Here is a 22,552-nt window from a genome sequence, read left to right on the forward strand (position 1 = left end):
AAATAAACAGAATCGATCGAGGTATTATTTATAAAATTAAATAGCTAACAATTTCCTTAATTCTTAACTCGTAATATTTTGTTTGTTTATTTGATAAAACCAAGTTGTCATAATCGCTGTCTCCTCTCAAGGAGCTTCAAAAATTAAAGTTAACCTAGAAAAGTCACTTTTGACAACGATTTCGAAAGAATTAAATGCAGTCGAATCTAGTCAGTTGTCAAACATTATATGTCATTGGATGGAATTTTGACAGTTTATTGTCAGCACGCATGTTAACGTTTTTTGATTCGAGTTTAAATGTTAAATAGTTTTACTTCTAGAGAGTAAGGAATAATAGGTAAGTGATGAAATACTTTTTCTAATTCGGTTGGTTTATTTTTAAATAAATGATTTTTTAAACGATGGAAATTATCATTTATTTGACAACATAAAACAAAATAAAACATTTTTGTTTGTTCTATTACGGCCATCAAAACGGTTGTCGATATTATTAATATGCTAAAAAAATTGTAAGTATCTACAGAAATTTTTTATTAACAATATTATGTGTTTTCTCTCGATTTCAAATTAAAAAAAAAAAAAAACGGGAATAGTCGATTGACCAAGGTAGCCAACAACAATTCGAGAAATGACTTTCATTGTTGCGTTTTAATTAATCGAATAAATGTATTGATTGAAATATCGGTCCATTTTGTATTTACACGTTTTTTCAGGAAACCTACCGTCTAAAAGCATACATTCATATAAAATGGATCCAAATCGTACCGAAAGCAGTACCAGCCAACAACAAAACGTACATTTGCACATGCATCACATGTGCAACTGTCAAAGTAACGTTTACCCAACCTATTACCCAGCCGTGGGTTATAGAACCCCAGTACCTTCTCTGCTGACTTACACTCCCCCACCAGTACCAAGACCTTATTTACAGCATTACCAATATACGCAGTATAACATGGGAAATCAATTTTCGGTACCTATGAGTAGTCATGTAAATAATAATACACCAATTTACGGTAGTACTTCGCTCACAACTACCGACGTCGTTTTTGGTGGCGTTGCGAAGGAAAAAAGAGAAAAAGCTGGTTCTCAAGAAGAGAATAGCGATGTTGAACGTATGAACGAAACGATCGATTACGGTCAAATTACACCACCGGTTAATGAGTTGCTGTTAACGGTACTTAATCAAATTAAAAATTTCTCAAAAATCATATTAATTTTCGAATTTATATTAGGATAATTCCGAAGCTACGGTCCCGGATAATTTCGTGAAATTTCTAGAACGTAGTTGTTTGACGGCCGAACAAATCGCTTATCGAAACAGAAATCGACCATGTTTCAGAAACATTCAAAATCTCTGTATTAGAACAAGATCCGAAATTTTAAAACCATGCACGACCATTTCAAACATACATTCTCAAGGTAATTGAATAGATTAAAATAAATAACAGTTGAAAAGCTGAAAGACTTTGTCCAACTTTTAGGTATCCCTTGGGCTACCAAGGATTTCATTTACGCTTTCGTTCGTTTGACGAATTGTTGGCACATCCTTAAAGGATATTGGGAAAATAGAGATGGCGCTAGTCTCGGTAAAATCGAGAAGGAGCTAACGCCTGAATTTCGTGCCTGTTACGTACGGTGGGAGAGGGAAACTATGGAATTGGCTTCTCAATTGACTAGAGTATTTTATAATTTGGATAATAACCTCGTTCCACCCCAGGTATGTTAGATAAAAAAAATTACTATAAATAACGTCATCAATCTAGATAAAGTTAGCTGTTAGCAAATATTTTTTCGTATCGTTGTTCAGGTGAATAATATAATAAAAACTTCTACACCCGAGAATTCCGAGAAAAAATCTTCGACTGGTCAAAATGTTTCTACTTCAACATTGACCAACATATCAATCAATAATTCAAGATCAACGAACGTTCGAGGATTGATTCGACTCCCGACCAATCAGACAACCGAAACCGTCGACCAAGCTAATCAAACATATTCCGGGGATTTTTGTACGATGAAAGAAGGATTCGATTCCGAAGAGGAACGGAGAGTGAGTTTAGAAAATTAATTATTTTCATGTTATTGTTGAACAGTTGATAATAAAGTTAGTATTTCTTGCGACTGGATTGTGAAATAACTTTTTTTGAAGGTGTACATGAAACCGGGTAGTTACAACGTACCAAAAAGGGACAGTAACGACGGCGGTACGATTTCGAGTCCGAGAGCCATTGAATTTTTAGAAACTGCTCAAAATGTTAACAAAGCGCAAACAACTAACGATAGATACTGGACTAATATCAACGTGGCGGGAATTAAAAAATCGGGAGACGTAAAAATTCTACAGAATAATATAACACCGGAAGCGGAACTTGAGGTACGATGAAAAATAATCAACAAAAAAATTTGATTTTCAAAATTGATTCGTTTCATATATTTTTCCGTTCAGCTCAATCTGGCATCCCATCTTAACGTACACGAATGGTTGTTAACTAGTAATTTTTCTGATTTCGGCGAACCTTCTCCAGTTTCGACATCTACACAAGATATAAGGACATTTTACGTAGATTCGTCATCTTTATATGAGTCTTCGCCTCAATTAGATAACGAAGCTCAAAAACCGTCTGCTAATAAAATTTTACAACGCAGTAAACACACTCTGAAGACAGACAAAGAACCGCCTCTAAATGGAGTTTCAGGTAATTGATCCTCGTATTCTTTTCTACACCTTTTGATGTCATTTGTCAATAATTTGACAATATTTTTATCGTTCTAATAATTCGAATTTTTCTAAGAGGAAACAATTAGAAAAATGAGAAAATCACCTCCCAAGAAAAGCGTCAACGAATATGAAAATGATTCGGGCATTACTTATGCTGGTATTGCCGCTTTACGAGATTTGTTGACAGAATTAAGAAAATACGACGTGTTGGATGGACTCGAAGAGTCAGATAAAGTAAGTGGGATTTTAAAAATTAATTTCATAAGTTTTAATATTGAAACTATCGTGGTTTTATCGATATTTTTAAAATTTATATTCAACGTATGAATTGGGAATAGGATTTTGTTTTCTTATCGCAGAATTATTTCTCACCCGCTATCGATGTTGATGGAATAATGGAAAAATTGAAATCCCAAGAGTACGCGTATATTGATGAAGTTTTTAGAGACTTGAAATATTTCATCAATTATTGCAACGCATTTGCAGAAGTGAGTAACTGTTTTTTTTTTCTTTAAAAATACCATCAATAGTTTCATATCTAAAGGTTTTCCAATAAGAGGTGTTATTTTGAACAGCCCGCTATTTCGGTAAATGTCACTTTTGAAGCTGTCATTTTTTGACATTTGACAAGTAGAAACTACGCCATTAATGAAAATGGAACGATACACGCTTCAACAACTCATTGAAATTATTAAAATTCACTATAAAAATGGTGAAAGTTTGGCAGAGACGGTTCGTAAAACTAAAACATTTTTGGTTCGACGTGAAGCACCTTCTCGGACCGCAATACAGAAATTGGTGGAAAAATTTGAGCTGTTGGGACAAGTTAGTGATGTGAAGAATAAAACCCGTGCACGTCGCTCAAGAAAACCCAGGTTTGTCCATTTCTCGTCGTTCATGGGAATTAGCCATTTCACAAACGTCATTACACCGTATTTTGCATAAAGACTTGGGTATTAAGGCCTATAAAGCTCAGTTAAAATAAGAACTCAAGCCGGCCGATCATCAAAAACGTCGTGTCTTTGCTGATTGGGTCCTTGAAATGCATGAAAATGATCCGGAATTTCATTGAAAAATCATCTTAACTGATGAGGCCCATTTCCACCTTGGTGGTTACGTCAACAAACAAAATTGTCGAATCTGAGGCTCGGAAAACCCAAGAGTTATTGTTGAAAATCCTCTCCATCCTCAACGCGTGACTTTTTGATGCGGTTTATGGTCTGGCGGTGTCATTGGACCCTACTTTTTCGAAAATGAGGCTAGAGCAACAGTTACGGTGAATGGATTGCGCTATCGAGAGATGATTAATGATTTTTTATGACCGGAATTGGATGGTAATTAAGTGGACAACGTTTACTTTCAACAAGACGGCGCTACGTGCCACACAAGCAACAAAACCATCGATCTTTTACGAGAAAAAAGAGGTGATCACAATTGGCCACCGAGATCTTGTGATTTAACACCTTGCGACTTTTTCCTTTGGGGCCACGTGAAAGATAAGGTCTACACCAACAGTCCAGCATCGATTCAAGACCTCAAAGGTGGAATTCGTGAGGCTATCGAAGACATAGGGCAGCCGCTTTGCAATTTGGTTACGGAAAATTTCATGAAAAGGATATGGTCCCGTAAGCGCAGTCGTGGCGGCCATTTGGCTGATGTTGTGTTCCATTATTAACGGCATATAAAAATAACACTTCTTATTGGAAAACCCCTTACATATAGCGGACGCTCTGCTTATTTCCTGTTTGAATCTTATCCTTATATGAAAATAATTGGGATCTTTTTGTCTTTAACGGTATTTTCAGCATTTCAGCAATGTGGATAGCAAGAAAAAAGAAATGGTTACGTTTATAACTCAAATGTTTTCACTAAAATTACGCGAAACTCTTAATGACAATTTTATCGGCTACGATTTCGGCGATATACAAGGAGACGTGTTGCAAACTGTTGGAAGAACAAAATTCAAAGACGAAAATCAATTTTATAAATGAAGTTTCTGTTACCGCCTGATAAGTGTTGATGATTGATTATTGAATGAAATTTTAGGAAAGCAGTTTTTCACAAATTTCGTAGGACAAGCTAAACGTACAAAATATGATGTTTATAATTTTTGCACTACGATTATATGTTAAGATTTAAAAATTACTGTATTAAATGATAAAAAATAAATTGTATTAATATTATTAATATTGTTTTATTTCTATAACAACATAATTATGAATCTTTAAACATTTCCGAGGTTTCGCATTCGCCTTTCGAAGGATTCTCATCAATTTCTCGTCCTTTTTGTTCAGCGCTTCCTTCTAGCGGCCACAAATATCCAGTGTCCTTTTTCAACGTTAAGCACATCAAAGTGCTAATCAATCCTGTTACTAAAAAAAGCATCAGAATTCCAAATCCTTTCGATATAAAAAAAGATTGGTTTTCATTTTCCTCCGAATTGACATAATTGATCTGGGTGAAGTTTTCCGTTAATTGAGAAGACATCGAACTTTCTAAAAATTAGACTGAATATATAACTTTTTCTATTTTTACGTGTTTTATATTAAAAATATAATTAATAAACTTACTGATTTTGTTTAGAAATTGTTTCTAAATGAACGATTTTTCTATTTTGTGAAAATATCGAAATACCTAGCGGTGATGGAGCTGTCACAATATTACAACCAACTTCAACGGTTTCTGGGAGTCTGAAGCTTTTAACTTTCGCTCGCTTTCAGGCAATTTCAGGCCCGGTTTCACATACACAAGTGCATAATTAGATATAAAAGCCTCTTCAAAATTTAATTTCACATTTATAATTTGAATTTTAGAAAAAAAAATATTTTCTCGTTCAAGAATATTAAATTTATTCTGATCTTTTTTTGCATTGCAACCCCCGATGAAGTTAGAAAAAGAAATATACTTGGGTTTGAAATAAAAGCTCGATCTGTTGATTTGTATTGAAAAATCTACTATTTAAAAAAATTAAAAAGGAATATAACCGAAATATTAAATCCAATAAAATTATTGAAATTTAATTGAAATAGTTCAATAGAACGTGAGTTAATTGTGACTTTAAGGGGTCCAATATCAAATATGACCTCTGTACAGGGTGCTCAATTGAGTTTAGGAATATTTTTCAATACTTATCTCTAATTTGAAGTTGATGACGTTAATGAGAAAGTAAACAAAAACTTGAATGCAATCAAAATCATTGGATGATAAAACAATTTTGAATGACGATATTGTATTTTATTTAAATTTGATAAATCCATCATGAAAATTGTTCGATAAAAAATATTTTGATTATTTATAAGTAAAATGTTTAGTGCTATTAACAAAATATTTGGAATAAAAATGAAGAGCGCGTTAGTGATAATATTTATATTTTCTTCGGTTTTAGCGGTGAGTTTGACCATTCATAAAATTAATTTATGATGTTAAAAAAGTTATAGACAATGTTTAATAAATTTAATAAATAAATATACATATAAATGTTATATTAGAGCGATTTCCAATTATAGGACGGAGATGATCCAATTGTTCAGCTGAACGAAGGTAAAATACGTGGACATGTGTTACAAAGTTACGGTGGTCAGGATTATTACGCGTTTCAAGAAATTCCGTATGCAGCTCCTCCTATAGACAAAAATAGATTTCAGGTTCTTTGTAATATCATTGGAAAGGTGAAATATTGACATTGTTTTGATTTGCAGCTTCCTAAATCGCCTGAAGCTTGGGAAGGGACTCTTGAAACAACAAGGAATACCAAAGTTTGCCAACAGCACAACACATATTCCTTGAACAAGACTGAAGATTGTTTATATTTAAATGTTTACTCTCCTGTTGTAAGTATATTTTGTGCGATTCCAAATCGAATTACATTATAAAATATGATATGTATAGGTTTTACTATAAAAACATAAATTTTGTTGAAAACTGCAAGCAAAAAATCGTTTAAAACAACGAGATTCAACGTTTCTTACCAAATACACAAATTCTGATGATTTATCTCTCCCTAACGATCGATATTATTTATACAGAGTAGGCTTTAGGTCTCGAAATATTATTTATAACAAAAATACGTTTCAGAAACCTGGAAGTGATGAGAGGTTACCGGTGTTGTTCTGGATTCATGGCGGAGGATTGAATTGGGGATCTGGAACATATAATGATTACGGTCCTAAATATATAATGGATTATAATGTGGTTGTTGTTGCTATTAACTACAGATTGTATGCATTTGGTAAGTAATTGACGCAGTGCTAATATCTAGCTTCGAGATTGACCGCTTCTGCAGATGATTATAGTTTTACTGCTTATAATTATATTATAGGGTTCGCCTCAACTGATGACGATGTTATTCCGGGAAATCTTGGACTTAAAGATCAAAGATTTGCTCTCGAATGGGTTAACAAATATATTCATCTCTTCGGAGGCGATCCGAATCACGTAACTATCGCAGGAGAAAGTTCCGGTTCCGCTGCAGTTGGACTTTTAGTTATGGGAAATTGGAATGGAGACAAAGGTGAAATTTTTAATATAAACATAAATTATCTTGAATCACTGTGTATATAATACCGGTATTTGCTAATAGAACTATTCCATGCGGCTATAATGGAAAGCGGGTCGATGATTGGTGGTACTTTGCAAAAAAACGCGAAAGAAAATATTATCGGTCTAGCAAAATATTTAGATCCTTCGTTTTCATCCGAAAAATCTGAAGATATTTTGGAATTGTTACAAAATGCTTCCGCAGAAGACATATTAGCGGTAAGTTATTATTCACACCAAATAAACAGAGTTTTCATATTTTTAATTAATATTCTGATCGAGTTTTTCATTTGTAATGGAATATATACATAAAGTTTCCTTTTTTAGGCCAATAGAAACTACAGTAACATGATAGAAAAAACTGGTTATTACTCACTTTTACCTCTACAAAGTTTCATGGATGCTGATTTCAAAAAAGTTCCTCTTATGATTGGTTTTAATTCAGAAGAATGGATTAGTTATGGTGAGCAATTTCGACGAAATGCTTAAACTATTAATTAATTATTTTTTAATATTTCATTTATAGTTGTTAACAAAGGAAATACAGACTTACTGGAAGGTTTAGATAATGACCCCAGTCGATTGGTACACCCTAATTTAAATATGTCTCCAGAAAATAGAACTATAGCTGGACGTCTGTTGAAAAAAGTTTATACGAATCAAACATTTATGGAAGATTTCGCAGCTTATATAAGAGTGAGTTAACAATAATTATCCCTTATGTTTTGATCCTCAGCAGCCGTGCTCGTTTCGTATTTATCGCTTTTCATTTATAGCATATTTCTGGAAAATAATAGCAACGTGTCAACGATGTAAAATACATCATAATGTATTTGTAAATACATCATAAAAACCGTTTATGTGATTTATTGCAGTGGAGCAGTGATCAATCATTTTCAACGCCAACAGGGAAACAGATTGAATTGGGATCAGTCCACGCACCTTATTACGTGTATCAATTTTCTTACAAGGGAGAGCTAGGAGGTAAAATGGACGACATGTACATCGTACCAGGTAAATGATAAATGTAATATCATGTACTAACTGGAGTAAAATAAAAATTAATGTTATAGGAGCCGAACGAGTTGCTCATATGGAAGATCTTCATTATTGGTGGGAATTTTCCAACAATAACGATATTTCCATATTTCCGGATGAAGATCAATTAATGATGCGTCGGTTTCTGACGCTTTGGACCAATTTTATCAAATACTAGTAAGTATTTGCTTTATGATTATATAACTAATGAAACAAGTCTTCAGATAAAAATGATAAATCACCAGAAGCGTCTATTTTTTATTTTTTTGTTCAGTAATCCAACACCGGAACCGGATCCGCTACTAGACAATATCATTTGGCCACTATCCAACCCTGACACTTTAACGTACTTAAACATTAATGACACGTTCGAAATTAGGGAAAATCCAAGGGTGTATCGATTTGTAAAACCGATTTTCGAAAAATACATGGAACCCCCATACGTTTCTTTTGGTTAAAAGTTTATAATTACATTGAAACAACATTATATTGTAAATAAATAAAATAAACCATTATTTTCTTTTATTTAAAAATAACACCTTTGACGTGAATACAATTTTTATAATACTGAAAATTTAGTGCCTATTCAATTGAATCAATGATCAGTCATCTGATTGACAGCCAATCAGTACAACATTACGAGGATTGTTCCAGAAGTATCTGGCCTGTCTTAGAGATGGCGGTAGTTGCTTGAAAAATACACTGTATTAGATATAGTACACAGTTTGAAAATACCACGTTGTTTAGTATTTGTTTAGCAGCCAGGGAATTTGTAAATATGGAAAAATTGGTCATTGTGACACAATATTTTTATTTGAAAGGCATTAGTCCTACGAATATAAAAGCTTAAATAGATTATAAATACAATTGAATCAATGATCAGTCATTCGATTGACAGCCAATCAGTACAACATTACGAGGATTGTTCAAGAAGTATCTGGCCTGTCTTAGAGATGGCGGTAGTTGCTTGAAAAATACACTGTATTAGATATAGTACACAGTTTGAAAATACCACGTTGTTTAGTATTTGTTTAGCAGCCAGGGAATTTGTAAATATGGAAAAATTGGTCATTGTGACACAATATTTTTATTTGAAAGGCATTAGTCCTACGAATATAAAAGCTTAAATAGATTATAAATACAATTGAATCAATGATCAGTCATTCGATTGACAGCCAATCAGTACAACATTACGAGGATTGTTCAAGAAGTATCTGGCCTGTCTTAGAGATGGCGGTAGTTGCTTGAAAAATACACTGTATTAGAAAATACACAGTTTGAAAATACCACGTTGTTTAGTGTTTGTTTAGCAGCCAGGGAATTTGTAAATATTGAAAAATTGGTCATTGTGACACAATATTTTTATTTGAAAGGCATTAGTCCTACGAATATAAAAGCTTAACTAGATTATAAATACAATTGAATCAATGATCAGTCATTCGATTGACAGCCAATCAGTACAACATTACGAGGATTGTTCAAGAAGTATCTGGCCTGTCTTAGAGATGGCGGTAGTTGCTTGAAAAATACACTGTATTAGAAAATACACAGTTTGAAAATACCACGTTGTTTAGTGTTTAATTAGCAGCCAGGGAATTTGTAAATATTGAAAAATTGGTCATTGTGACACAATATTTTTATTTGAAAGGCATTAATCCTACCAATATAAAAGCTTAACTAGATTATAAATACAATTGAATCAATGATCAGTCATCTGATTGACAGCCAATCAGTACAACATTACGAGGATTGTTCAAGAAGTATCTGGCCTGTCTTAGAGATGGCGGTAGTTGCTTGAAAAATACACTGTATTAGATATAGTACACAGTTTGAAAATACCACGTTGTTTAGTATTTGTTTAGCAGCCAGGGAATTTGTAAATATGGAAAAATTGGTCATTGTGACACAATATTTTTATTTGAAAGGCATTAATCCTACCAATATAAAAGCTTAACTAGATTATAAATACAATTGAATCAATGATCAGTCATCTGATTGACAGCCAATCAGTACAACATTACGAGAATTGTTCCTGAAGTGTCTGGCCTGTCTTAGAGATGGCGGTAGTTGCTTGAAAAATACACTGTATTAGAAAATACACAGTTTGAAAATACCACGTTGTTTAGTGTTTGTTTAGCAGCCAGGGAATTTGTAAATATGGAAAAATAGGTCATTGTGACACAATATTTTTATTTGAAAGGCATTAGTTCCACAAATATAAAAGCTTAACTAGATTATAAATACAATTGAATCAATGATCAGTCATTCGATTGACAGCCAATCAGTACAACATTACGAGGATTGTTCCAGAAGTATCTGGCCTGTCTTAGAGATGGCGGTAGTTGCTTCATAAATAAACTGTATTAGATATAGTACACAGTTTGAAAATACCACGTTGTTTAGTATTTGTTTAGCAGCCAGGGAATTTGTAAATATGGAAAAATTGGTCATTGTGACACAATATTTTTATTTGAAAGGCATTAATCCTACCAATATAAAAGCTTAACTAGATTATAAATACAATTGAATCAATGATCAGTCATCTGATTGACAGCCAATCAGTACAACATTACGAGAATTGTTCCTGAAGTGTCTGGCCTGTCTTAGAGATGGCGGTAGTTGCTTGAAAAATACACTGTATTAGAAAATACACAGTTTGAAAATACCACGTTGTTTAGTGTTTGTTTAGCAGCCAGGGAATTTGTAAATATGGAAAAATAGGTCATTGTGACACAATATTTTTATTTGAAAGGCATTAGTTCCACAAATATAAAAGCTTAACTAGATTATAAATACAATTGAATCAATGATCAGTCATTCGATTGACAGCCAATCAGTACAACATTACGAGGATTGTTCCAGAAGTATCTGGCCTGTCTTAGAGATGGCGGTAGTTGCTTCATAAATAAACTGTATTAGATATAGTACACAGTTTGAAAATACCACGTTGTTTAGTATTTGTTTAGCAGCCAGGGAATTTGTAAATATGGAAAAATTGGTCATTGTGACACAATATTTTTATTTGAAAGGCATTAATCCTACCAATATAAAAGCTTAACTAGATTATAAATACAATTGAATCAATGATCAGTCATCTGATTGACAGCCAATCAGTACAACATTACGAGTATTGTTCCAGAAGTATCTGGCCTGTCTTAGAGATGGCGGTAGTTGCTTCATAAATAAACTGTATTAGATATAGTACACAGTTTGAAAATACCACGTTGTTTAGTATTTGTTTAGCAGCCAGGGAATTTGTAAATATGGAAAAATTGGTCATTGTGACACAATATTTTTATTTGAAAGGCATTAATCCTACCAATATAAAAGCTTAACTAGATTATAAATACAATTGAATCAATGATCAGTCATCTGATTGACAGCCAATCAGTACAACATTACGAGGATTGTTCCAGAAGTATCTGGCCTGTCTTAGAGATGGCGGTAGTTGCTTGAAAAATACACTGTATTAGAAAATACACAGTTTGAAAATACCACGTTGTTTAGTATTTGTTTAGCAGCCAGGGAATTTGTAAATATGGAAAAATTTGTCATTGTGACACAATATTTTTATTTGAAAGGCATTAGTTCCACAAATATAAAAGCTTAACTAGATTATAAATACAATTGAATCAATGATCAATCATCTGATTGACAGCCAATCAGTACAACATTACGAGGATTGTTCAAGAAGTATCTGGCCTGTCTTAGAGATGGCGGTAGTTGCTTGAAAAATACACTGTATTAGATATAGTACACAGTTTGAAAATACCACGTTGTTTAGTATTTGTTTAGCAGCCAGGGAATTTGTAAATATGGAAAAATTGGTCATTGTGACACAATATTTTTATTTGAAAGGCATTAATCCTACCAATATAAAAGCTTAACTAGATTATAAATACAATTGAATCAATGATCAGTCATCTGATTGACAGCCAATCAGTACAACATTACGAGAATTGTTCCTGAAGTGTCTGGCCTGTCTTAGAGATGGCGGTAGTTGCTTGAAAAATACACTGTATTAGAAAATACACAGTTTGAAAATACCACGTTGTTTAGTGTTTGTTTAGCAGCCAGGGAATTTGTAAATATGGAAAAATAGGTCATTGTGACACAATATTTTTATTTGAAAGGCATTAGTCCTACAAATATAAAAGCTTAACTAGATTATAAATACAATTGAATCAATGATCAGTCATCTGATTGACAGCCAATCAGTACAACATTACGAGAATTGTTCCTGAAGTGTCTGGCCTGTCTTAGAGATGGCGGTAGTTGCTTGAAAAATACACTGTATTAGAAAATACACAGTTTGAAAATACCACGTTGTTTAGTGTTTGTTTAGCAGCCAGGGAATTTGTAAATATTGAAAAATTGGTCATTGTGACACAATATTTTTATTTGAAAGGCATTAGTTCCACAAATATAAAAGCTTAACTAGATTATAAATACAATTGAATCAATGATCAGTCATTCGATTGACAGCCAATCAGTACAACATTACGAGGATTGTTCCAGAAGTATCTGGCCTGTCTTAGAGATGGCGGTAGTTGCTTGAAAAATACACTGTATTAGAAAATACACAGATTGAAAATACCACGTTGTTTAGTGTTTGTTTAGCAGCCAGGGAATTTGTAAATATGGAAAAATTGGTCATTGTGACACAATATTTTTATTTGAAAGGCATTAGTCCTACGAATATAAAAGCTTAACTAGATTATAAATACAATTGAATCAATGATCAGTCATTCGATTGACAGCCAATCAGTACAACATTACGAGGATTGTTCCAGAAGTATCTGGCCTGTCTTAGAGATGGCGGTAGTTGCTTGAAAAATACACTGTATTAGAAAATACACAGTTTGAAAATACCACGTTGTTTAGTGTTTGTTTAGCAGCCAGGGAATTTGTAAATATGGAAAAATTGGTCATTGTGACACAATATTTTTATTTGAAAGGCATTAGTCCTACCAATATAAAAGCTTAACTAGATTATACTCTGGGTCAACAATCAACAGTGAAATATTGGGTAGCAGAGGCCTTTTCATAACCATGGATGGAACATGATGAGGATGATGATGAAAGAAAAGAACAATCAAAATGGACTGAAAAAGAAGAGCCGGATCCAATGAAGGCAAAGATCGTTCCATCTACAGGCGAGGTCATGGTATGCACGAACCAATATTATCATAACAAAAGTTGAAATATTATAACACGGCAGTTTTCCAAAAATGACCCATTATGTGCTGAATTTTCTCTCAAACATTTTTTTCTTTGTATTCAGTACTTTTTTCTTTTTAAATTTTCTTTTTCATTATATTCGATCATAGTCTAATACGAGGAGCATTTCATGAAATCTAAATTTCATCTCTACAGAACTGAAAAAGGGTTTGTTATTTAAAATATATGTATTTGTATAAAATAAAATAAACAACAATTCCTCAAATAATTTTTAGATGTTAGACGAACTGATTTTGGTATGCATAGTTTGTCAATTTTGCAAGCCTGTCTCATGGACTTATTCCTTATTTTTCTGTATATTCCTAAATATCATATCGGGCTCTAACATCAACCAAGGAAAGGAACGTTGATCCATTCCGAAGCCTTATTTTCCTTCAGTCAATTTTTGTATTTGTTTTATCTTTTTTTTAGCAATGCTTTAAATGTATATCTAAGCAAGGAGCTTTTATTTTGTATTTTTATATTATGAAATACTGAATATTCGAATTTACTATTATTTTATCTTTCAAAAATTCATGATAGGGTATGGAGCTTCTTACATTCGTCAATTTTATGAGTGTTTTTACCTTGCTTATCGCTAGTTTTTTACTTAAAACTGAAGGATGATCAATCAAGATAAAAATTATAATTTTCAAAAGTACTTGGTATCTTCAAGTACGTATTAAATATAATAAATTGTTACATATGATTTAAAAACACATTTTGAAAATGTTGTTCCCGGCTTTGTGTGCAATTATATTTTTAATAAATCCTGTAATTGTAAGTAAATCAAATATTTTCATTAATAACATTTTTAAACAAAGCAATATTTTGAATATCTATAGTCAGACGATGGGACCGTAGTAACTATATCCAATGGAAAAATTAGAGGACACATATTGAAAAGTGGAAACGGTGAAGATTATTACGCTTTCCAAGAAATCCCTTATGCGACACCTCCATTAGGCAAAAATAGATTTCAGGTAAAGACGTAAAACTTTTTATACGTAATTTTACTTTTCATCGTCTCCTTGTATACTTTTATTAAGAGAGAATTTGAGTATATTAGAACCAGAAAGCGAACTTGAAAATGAATTACCAAATTACCAAGTTTTATCTAATTTCTATGCTTATGTTTCTAAATCTTCTTGATTTTAGGTTTCTTATATTAGTCCAGGCGCTGGATGGAGTTGAGTATGCAAAATGTAATCACCGGCAACTATGCTCAAATTCTTTTACCTGAGACCCTAAATAATAGAAAATCACTGTGCTGGTGGTCCGTTTCCCTTTTTCCCTTGTCCCTGCTCGGCACGTTGCTGAGTCATGGCACTTGAAGTAGTCAGTAGAAAAGAATTTGTAGCCCATAACCGTTTATTTTTGCGTATTTAAATAATAATATTTAAGTTTTTTCGCAGTCGACTGTTTTATTAGTGTTATTTATTTAAATAAAAGCGCGGACAATGTCATTAAAAGTGATAAATGTGAAGAAGCGAAAGATAAATGAATTGTCTTGTTTGTTTTGTGATAAAACGGGTGATTTACTGAAGAATCCAAAACCACAAACGTTTATTAGTATTAAAAAAGCAGCGGATCGCAGAAAAGATGATATTAGTAAGAAAATAAAAAGTGATACAGACTTTACTGCACACAATTGTTCCTTGTATTGCAGCTTATATTATTGAAGAGAAAATAAGGCGTCGAGAATTAGCATTACTAAAGGAGAATGCCTCTACTTCCACCTCCTCTACAGAAGCAAATGTTTCAGGTAGGCAACGTGTTCGTCGGTCATCAAGAAGTGAATTAAAACTTGATACGAAACAGAAATGTTCAATCTGTAGTAAACAAACCAAAAATAAAAACAAAACTCTTTTTTTATGTTCTGATACTTTCAGTTTTCACAAAAATTGGCACTTGCGAACAACCAGCTGATTTATTTGCAATGGAAGTGAGGTATCATAAACATTGTTATCGTGATTATCTGCTAATACCAAGAAATTCTGACAATCCGGCAGGCAGACCTTCAATTAAAATACCACATGACATACTTATCGAGGCATTTGAAAAGCTGATTGATGAACTGAAGCATCAATTAACATCTCACTCTTTTAAAGTGTCATTCTTGGCCAAGCGACTAGCTGAACTCACTGTAATAGAAGATGCAATTGTAAGAAATCGCGTTATGAAATCACCGTTCATTAATAAGTATGTTGAAAATGTTTTATTTTCATATCCGAGTGACAGATCAAAATCATCATTGGTGTTTATGGGCAATATACCACTGGATGAAGTCATTGAATATATGTGTACCATAAATTCAAAAAAAGCCGTGAGCAGCAGAGCTCCAGCACGAAAGTCGAATTTTTCGTCGAATTAAGAATTTAACTGATACCCAAACAAATATTTCCATAAAATGAATTTCTTGGAAATGATATCAATTCTCAATCTTATTTCTTTATATGGAAAATTCGCTATTCCTCAATAACTTTTCATTTCAAAAGTTAACTCTCTCTCTCGAATGAAAATTCATAATTTCAATAGACCCGGTGGTCTCTAACCCTCTTGTTCAATTCCAAGTGACAACAAAGAAAAAATTGTCATAATGACAAGAAATTTCGAAAATGGGAAGTAAAAAAAATCACCCTAACAACGATCATACTCGTATTATTCATTAAATAGGAGGCGGTCCAGTTCAACAATTACAACGATCAAAATGATTTCGGGCGTTTTGTGTTAGAAGAACTGAAGAAGAAAACTTTGAACTTGAGAAAGACAATTCTTCAACATCACCCCTACTTGCACGCGAAGCTCGAACCCTCTAGTTAAACTTTTTCTGGCCAAAAAATAAGAAAATATAACAAAAATGACCATAAAATGGAGAGGGATGGAGATGGAAAGTTTCGACCTTAGACAGGAAATCATCTCGCAACTAATTGAACCTACATGTGAAATTTCATTTTTCAGTCGCTTTTCGTTTGACCTGCAGAGGTGAGCAAAGGTCAAAAACCACTTTTTTTGCACTGCGACCCCTCGAAATATTCATTTGTTTTCAACCAAACTCTAATAACATCAATCCGCCGCCAAAAAAGCCACGTATGCTAATTTTGAACCAAATCGGACCCATAGCAATTGCTCGAGAGACGAAAATAAGAATTGTAGCTTAAACAGATATATAGATATATAAAAATAAACTACAGACATTCGAAAAATCATCATAATCGTTTTCAGGAGATCTCAAAACATGGGAAAAATTATGTGCCCCCATTTTTCTTCTAGTCATGCTTACCGTAATAGTCTAATTTTTCCTTGAAAAATTCGACTAACAAACTACATTGTTCAAGTAGCTAAACAACTCCTAAAAGAAATATTAAATGCTAAAGTAATACCAGATGGACATTTATGTAATGAAATTTTAATTGCGCGATCTGAGTGGTTGCAATTCGACTAGCAGATTTGGCTCGAAAAAAAAAATGCTTTAAAGGCTGCATCGTTGGATTTTGTACAAGAAGCTCTAAAGCATTTGGGAAATCCATACCTAAGTGCTAAGTCGAACAGCTAAAAGAGTTGGAAAACAGTTGCACCTATCTTTTTTCAAAAAAAAAACTTAACAGATGATGAACTTCGGTATAAGTTTCCCAAATTATGGGTTTCGGCTTAAATTTATTAAAAGTTATTTGCACATCAGATACTCTACATTTACATCTATTAAGAGCTTCAGCACAAGCATATGTATGGATAACAAACTCAACTACAGCCAATTGATTACATCTTCTTAGGCTATGAAAGGAAGGATGGTAATTTGTACCCACGACAAATGACCAAGCAACCACTGCCGGAATTGTTGATTCAACCGTGTAAATGTGCATCAAATTGTAAAAAAATTACTTGCTCTTGTGAAAAATTACATATTTATTGTATTTCTTTAAGCAAATGCATAAATAACGATTGTCAGAATAAAAAAGATTGATAATTATCATTTTTTCATTTATAATATATGAAAATTTGATTTTTTTGGATTAAAAAATTTTGCAGAAGAGTAACAAGGCTTCCGCCCAAATAGATCCACTATAGACGCAATATTTATATTACGCCAGTTGATAGAGAAATCCATAGAATACAATAAACCCATGTACACATGTTTCGTAGATCTAAAGCAAGCATTCGATAGAGTAAAACTCAACGATGTAATCCACCGACTAAACCAAAAAGGCGTCAAGAAGCATTATACAAATCTAGTAAGGCAACTTAACATCAACACCAAAACAAGAATAAAAACAGACTGTGGGCTAACAAGAGAATTCAAAGTCTCATCCGGCATAAGACAGGGAGATAGCCTCAGCCCATGCCTTTTCAACGTAATAATGGACCAAATAATTGAGAGCGTAAACGAAGTTAATGCAGGATTCGAAATGAATAACCGTCGCCTGAGAATTCTTTGCTACGCAGATGACGCTGTACTTATAGCTGAAAATGAAGACGATCTACAACGCCTCCTTCATAAATTTAACCTGACGGCACAGAGACTTAACATGCAAATCTCATGAGAGAAAACACAAAGCATGGTAATATTCAAAGACCCAATAAGATGCAAGTTGGTAGTAAATGAGCGCATTATAGAGCAAGTAATGAATTTTAACTACTTAGGCGTAGAAACAACGAGCAGCAGAAACATAACGGACGAGGTAGATAAGCAGATCAAGAAAGCAACTAGAATATCGGGATATTTACGGGACATTATATGGAGAAATAAATATATGAGCATAGAAAGTAAGACTCGAATCTACAAGACCTGTATCAGACCCATACTAACCTATGCCGCAGAAACAAGGGCAGACACAACACAAACAAAGAGAAAAATGAGAATAGCAGAGATGAAGATATTACGAACAATAAAGGGTACCACACTCCACGATAGAATACCCAACACAGATACCTTAAGAGAACTGGGAGTACAAGTCGTTAGATGGGTAAGAGCAAGACGCCGACAATGGAGAGACCATGTAGAACGAATGGCTCCAGAACGGATTGCCAAATGGGCCAAAACACAGAAACCAGACACAAGACGCCCAATCGGTAGGCCCCCAAAACGCTGGTACGATAGCTGGACATCGGCGTCACAAGAGGGCAGATGACAGACCTGACAGGACCTCGTCCTACTACAAGAAGAAGAAGAAGAAGAAAAATCTTTTTTATCAATAATAATTGTTTTAATTTTTAATTTTCCTGTTGTTTTTTCACTTGAATAGCTGTAAATATCTTTAATCATAAAAATCAATTGGATTCTCACTAAAACAATCGTTATAATGATATCAAAGTATGTGTTCAGTCCATTCACTAGATGTCTAAGGGGTTGGGGTGTAAAAAAAAAATTGACCAATATGGCTGCTGGCAACATCCAGAATCTGTATGCTTTACCGAGTTCAAAACCATACACCGAATGCGGTCCTCAAATTTTGCACACTCAACTCCATCCAGCGCCCGGTCTATATTTCAAAATTTGTTTTTTTCTCAATAATTTTCAAGATTTTTCTTTGAGTCTTTATCAAAATATGATATTGACAATGACAATTTTCTTATTAAAAGTACAAAAATAAAATTATTGTAGTTGGCAAAGGAACCGGAGAACTGGGAAGGGATTTTAAATACAACAAAAAATACAAAGATATGTTACCAAGGAAACTATTATCCAAATCTTATAAAAACTGAGGATTGTTTATATATAAACGTATATACACCTGTAGTAAGTAAATAGATAACATATGCCATCCTTAATCATAAATATAAAATTTTTTGTAACATGCGCTTCCCTTGTAGGTGCCCGGAAGTGATAATTCGCTACCAGTATTATTCTGGATACACGGTGGAGGATTTAATTGGGGATCTGGTACTTTCGACGACTACGGTCCAAAGTATCTTATGGGAAATGGAATAGTCGTAGTAAGCCCTAATTATCGTCTAAATGCTTTCGGTAAATATATGAATACTAATTATGGATAAGTAATTATTTTATATTTATTTACACAGGTTTTATGACGACAGAAGATGATGTAATTCCCGGTAATTTGGGTATGAAAGACGTACAATTGGCTTTACGTTGGGTTAATAAGAATATTCATCTTTTCGGAGGAAATCCTAATCAAGTTATTATTGCCGGAGAAAGTTGTGGATCGATGGGAGTTGGTATGTTACTTATGGGACCATGGAGTGACGGAATAGGTCTGTTAACATTTTGTTTCCTTTTTAATCACTTTGTTAATACATATTTGAATATTTTAGAATTGTTTCATGGAGCGATTATGGAGAGCAGTTCTCAATTAGGGGGAGTTTATCAACTCAACGCTAGACAAAACGCTTTCGATCTTGGAAGAGTGTTGAATTCTACATTTAATACGGATGATTCCAAAGAGTTATTAGAAGTATTACAACGCGCCTCCACCGAAGACGTATATAACGTAATATTTTTCCACATATTTAAATTCACGATGGAAAGAAAAAAATTCTTATGTTTCAGGCTAAACTCATCTATGGTACAGTCACGGAAAAAGAAGGAGACTTTTCGTACCCAGCTCTGCAAGCTTTTATGGATAAAAATTTCAAAAAAATACCTGTCATGATTGGAATTAATTCAGAAGAACGGATAGCTCTTCGTAAGATTTTTATTAAAACGAACTATTTAATGGATAAAGTTTATATTTGATTAAGAGTTATTTCCAACTGTATATCAAACAAAAAAATTTGAATAACCACAATAAACTTGTATAAATATAATCTGAACGTAAGAAAATTTGGTAATTATACACTTTCACGGTCACCTGGTTTTTTGGCTCTAGAAAATCGAAAAATGGATGGATTTTAATGATCTTGGTCTCAAAATGTTCCATTTTACGGCGGATTTATAAAAAAAATTAGTAGAAATAGCTGGAATAAAAATTTATGATAGTTTTACTGTTTTAAATCGTGAAAAAAAAAACGGTTTTGCAAAATAATCCTTCACAAAAAATTATCTCATTATCAGATAAAGTTCTTATATTTTTTTTTGTATTCTACATAAATTAATAAACAATTTAAAAAAAATCCAAAAAGAATGATTTTTTCAGTTTTTATAGCTTAAAATGAAATCGATGGAAAACAATCAATTTTCTTGAATAGTTTCGTACTATTTTCTTCAATGTTAATAGTTTTTGGACCATTAAAAATCGAAAAATAGATAAATTTTATAATTTTGGTCTCAAAATGTTCCATTTTACGATGAATTTATGAAAAACACGGGGGTAGTTTCCACGACGTCAGAAACAATTACGAAGGATTATATGTAGAAAGTCATTTTTTTTGCATTTAAAGTCATGAAACTGTAAAAAATATTTATTTTTTTTAATTTTCGTATTTTTTTTATAAATCCGCCGTAAAATGGAACACTTTAAGACCAAGATCATTAAAATCCATCCATTTTTCGATTTTCTAGAGCCAACCTAACCTAACCTAACCTAACCTAACCAAAAAACCAGGTGACCGCGAAAGTGTATAATTACCATAATTTTTTCTAAAGATTATTTTGCAAAACCGTTTTTTTTACGATTTAAAACAGTAAAACTATGAGAAATTTTCATTCCAGTTATTTCTACTAATTTTTTTTATAAATCCTCCGTAAAATGGAACATTTTGAGACCAAGACCATTAAAATCCATCCATTTTTCGATTTTCTAGAGCCAAAAAAACAGGTGACCGTGAAAGTGTATAATTAATGAAAATTTAATATTTTCTATGTTGAAATATTAAAAGAATGTCTGGTAAAGACTCATTTTATTTTGGATATCAATCTTTTTATTGTTTTTTACGTTAAAATCGTCGCGATTTCAAATACCATCTACCTCATGTTTTCCGAAGCATTTCGTCGCTCCCGGACGTGGTTTTTGTGGAATGAGTTTGTTTTATTGAAATGTTGTTTATTGTTGTTTTAGCTTCGTCTAAAAATGAGACGTTGCTTCGAGAATACGACGATAATCCTAGTTTACTGGTTTCGTCTAACATAAACATGTCACCTGAAGATAGAGCTACTGCCGGGAAACTTTTGCATGAAATATATACGGATAAGACATTCGTGGAAGATTTTGGTGCTTACATTAGAGTACGTGTTTTCGATTTTAATAGGACTTTCGTCTTTTCAACTAAGCTTTAAAAAAGAGTGAAAAAAATTCATTATTATATGTTTTTTAGTGGTCTACTGACAATGATTTCACAACCCCAACTGGTAAACAGGTTCAGTTAGGTGCAGACGTTGTACCATACTATCTGTATCAATTTTCTTACAAAGGTGACTTGGGGGGTAATAATTCTCCTGATCTGTACGTACCAGGTTAGTACTATATATTTGATTCTCTTAGCAAATACAAGTGGAAGCGTCGAATTGTTTTTTAGGTGCTGAAAGAGTAGCTCACATGGAAGAATTACATTATTATTGGGTATTTTTGAATAACGATGATCTCAGTATATTTCCAGAGGAAGATCAATTAGCGCTTCACCGAATGGTTAGACTATGGACGAATTTTGTTAAATATCTGTGAGTCAGTGAATAATTTTTGAAAATTTGATATAAAAATAAGAATATTTCTAGTAATCCGACTCCAGTGGAAGATCCTTTATTGAATAACGTAATTTGGCCACGATCCACGCCGGCTAATTTGGAATATTTGAACATCAACAATACTTTGGAAGTAAGGCAACATTTGAGGCAGCATATTCAAATTAGCGAGGTTTTGGATAAATATATGAAACCACCTTATAATGCATATGGACATTAAATGAATTTATGTACACAGTTTCTAATAAATCTTATATATTAAAAAAATTGATGATTTCCATTCCGAGTCCGTTCAGGCGTTCTACCCAACCGATTTGCTTAATTTTTTTTTTCAATGAAAGGTATTGATGCACAGATCAATCATCAACCATCGGATTTCATCTAATTTTCACCACTCCCAAGTTATACTCAAATGCGATTTCCCCCTCTACATTACTTATGGGATTTTTTCACATACACAC

At 33.0% G+C, this 22,552-nt stretch overlaps 2 protein-coding genes across 3 annotated transcripts; both read left to right on the forward strand.

Moving 5' to 3' along the window:
* Window positions 1–177: 177 nt before the first annotated feature.
* LOC130895499 (uncharacterized) lies at window positions 178–4,889 on the forward strand. 2 transcript variants are annotated; one of them, XM_057802824.1, is made up of 10 exons: window positions 178–337; window positions 714–1,177; window positions 1,236–1,422; window positions 1,485–1,720; window positions 1,811–2,053; window positions 2,153–2,377; window positions 2,450–2,699; window positions 2,796–2,956; window positions 3,082–3,210; window positions 4,528–4,889. In XM_057802824.1, exons 2-10 carry the CDS (start codon window positions 749–751, stop codon window positions 4,711–4,713), a joined length of 2,046 nt encoding a protein of 681 aa, XP_057658807.1. In that variant the 5' UTR covers window positions 178–337; window positions 714–748; the 3' UTR covers window positions 4,714–4,889. The 2 variants fall into 2 exon arrangements, with proteins under 2 accessions (XP_057658807.1, XP_057658806.1); XM_057802823.1 differs by lacking the exon at window positions 178–337 and adding an exon at window positions 362–509.
* Window positions 4,890–5,937: 1,048 nt separating this feature from the next.
* Window positions 5,938–22,358, forward strand: LOC130895791 (uncharacterized). Its single transcript, XM_057803341.1, has 22 exons — window positions 5,938–6,109; window positions 6,229–6,366; window positions 6,421–6,552; window positions 6,797–6,950; window positions 7,041–7,232; window positions 7,302–7,477; window positions 7,586–7,721; window positions 7,785–7,954; window positions 8,134–8,272; window positions 8,332–8,473; window positions 8,571–8,749; window positions 14,238–14,296; window positions 14,362–14,499; window positions 19,119–19,253; window positions 19,328–19,481; window positions 19,538–19,729; window positions 19,790–19,965; window positions 20,025–20,160; window positions 21,472–21,638; window positions 21,728–21,866; window positions 21,929–22,070; window positions 22,125–22,358. The coding sequence occupies exons 1-22, from the start codon at window positions 6,026–6,028 to the stop codon at window positions 22,309–22,311; spliced, it is 3,267 nt and encodes a 1,088-aa protein (XP_057659324.1). The 5' UTR covers window positions 5,938–6,025; the 3' UTR covers window positions 22,312–22,358.
* Window positions 22,359–22,552: the final 194 nt, after the last annotated feature.

The sequence above is a fragment of the Diorhabda carinulata genome, chromosome 6, assembly GCF_026250575.1.
Source record: "Diorhabda carinulata isolate Delta chromosome 6, icDioCari1.1, whole genome shotgun sequence".
In the NCBI taxonomy this organism is placed as follows: domain Eukaryota; kingdom Metazoa; phylum Arthropoda; class Insecta; order Coleoptera; family Chrysomelidae; genus Diorhabda; species Diorhabda carinulata.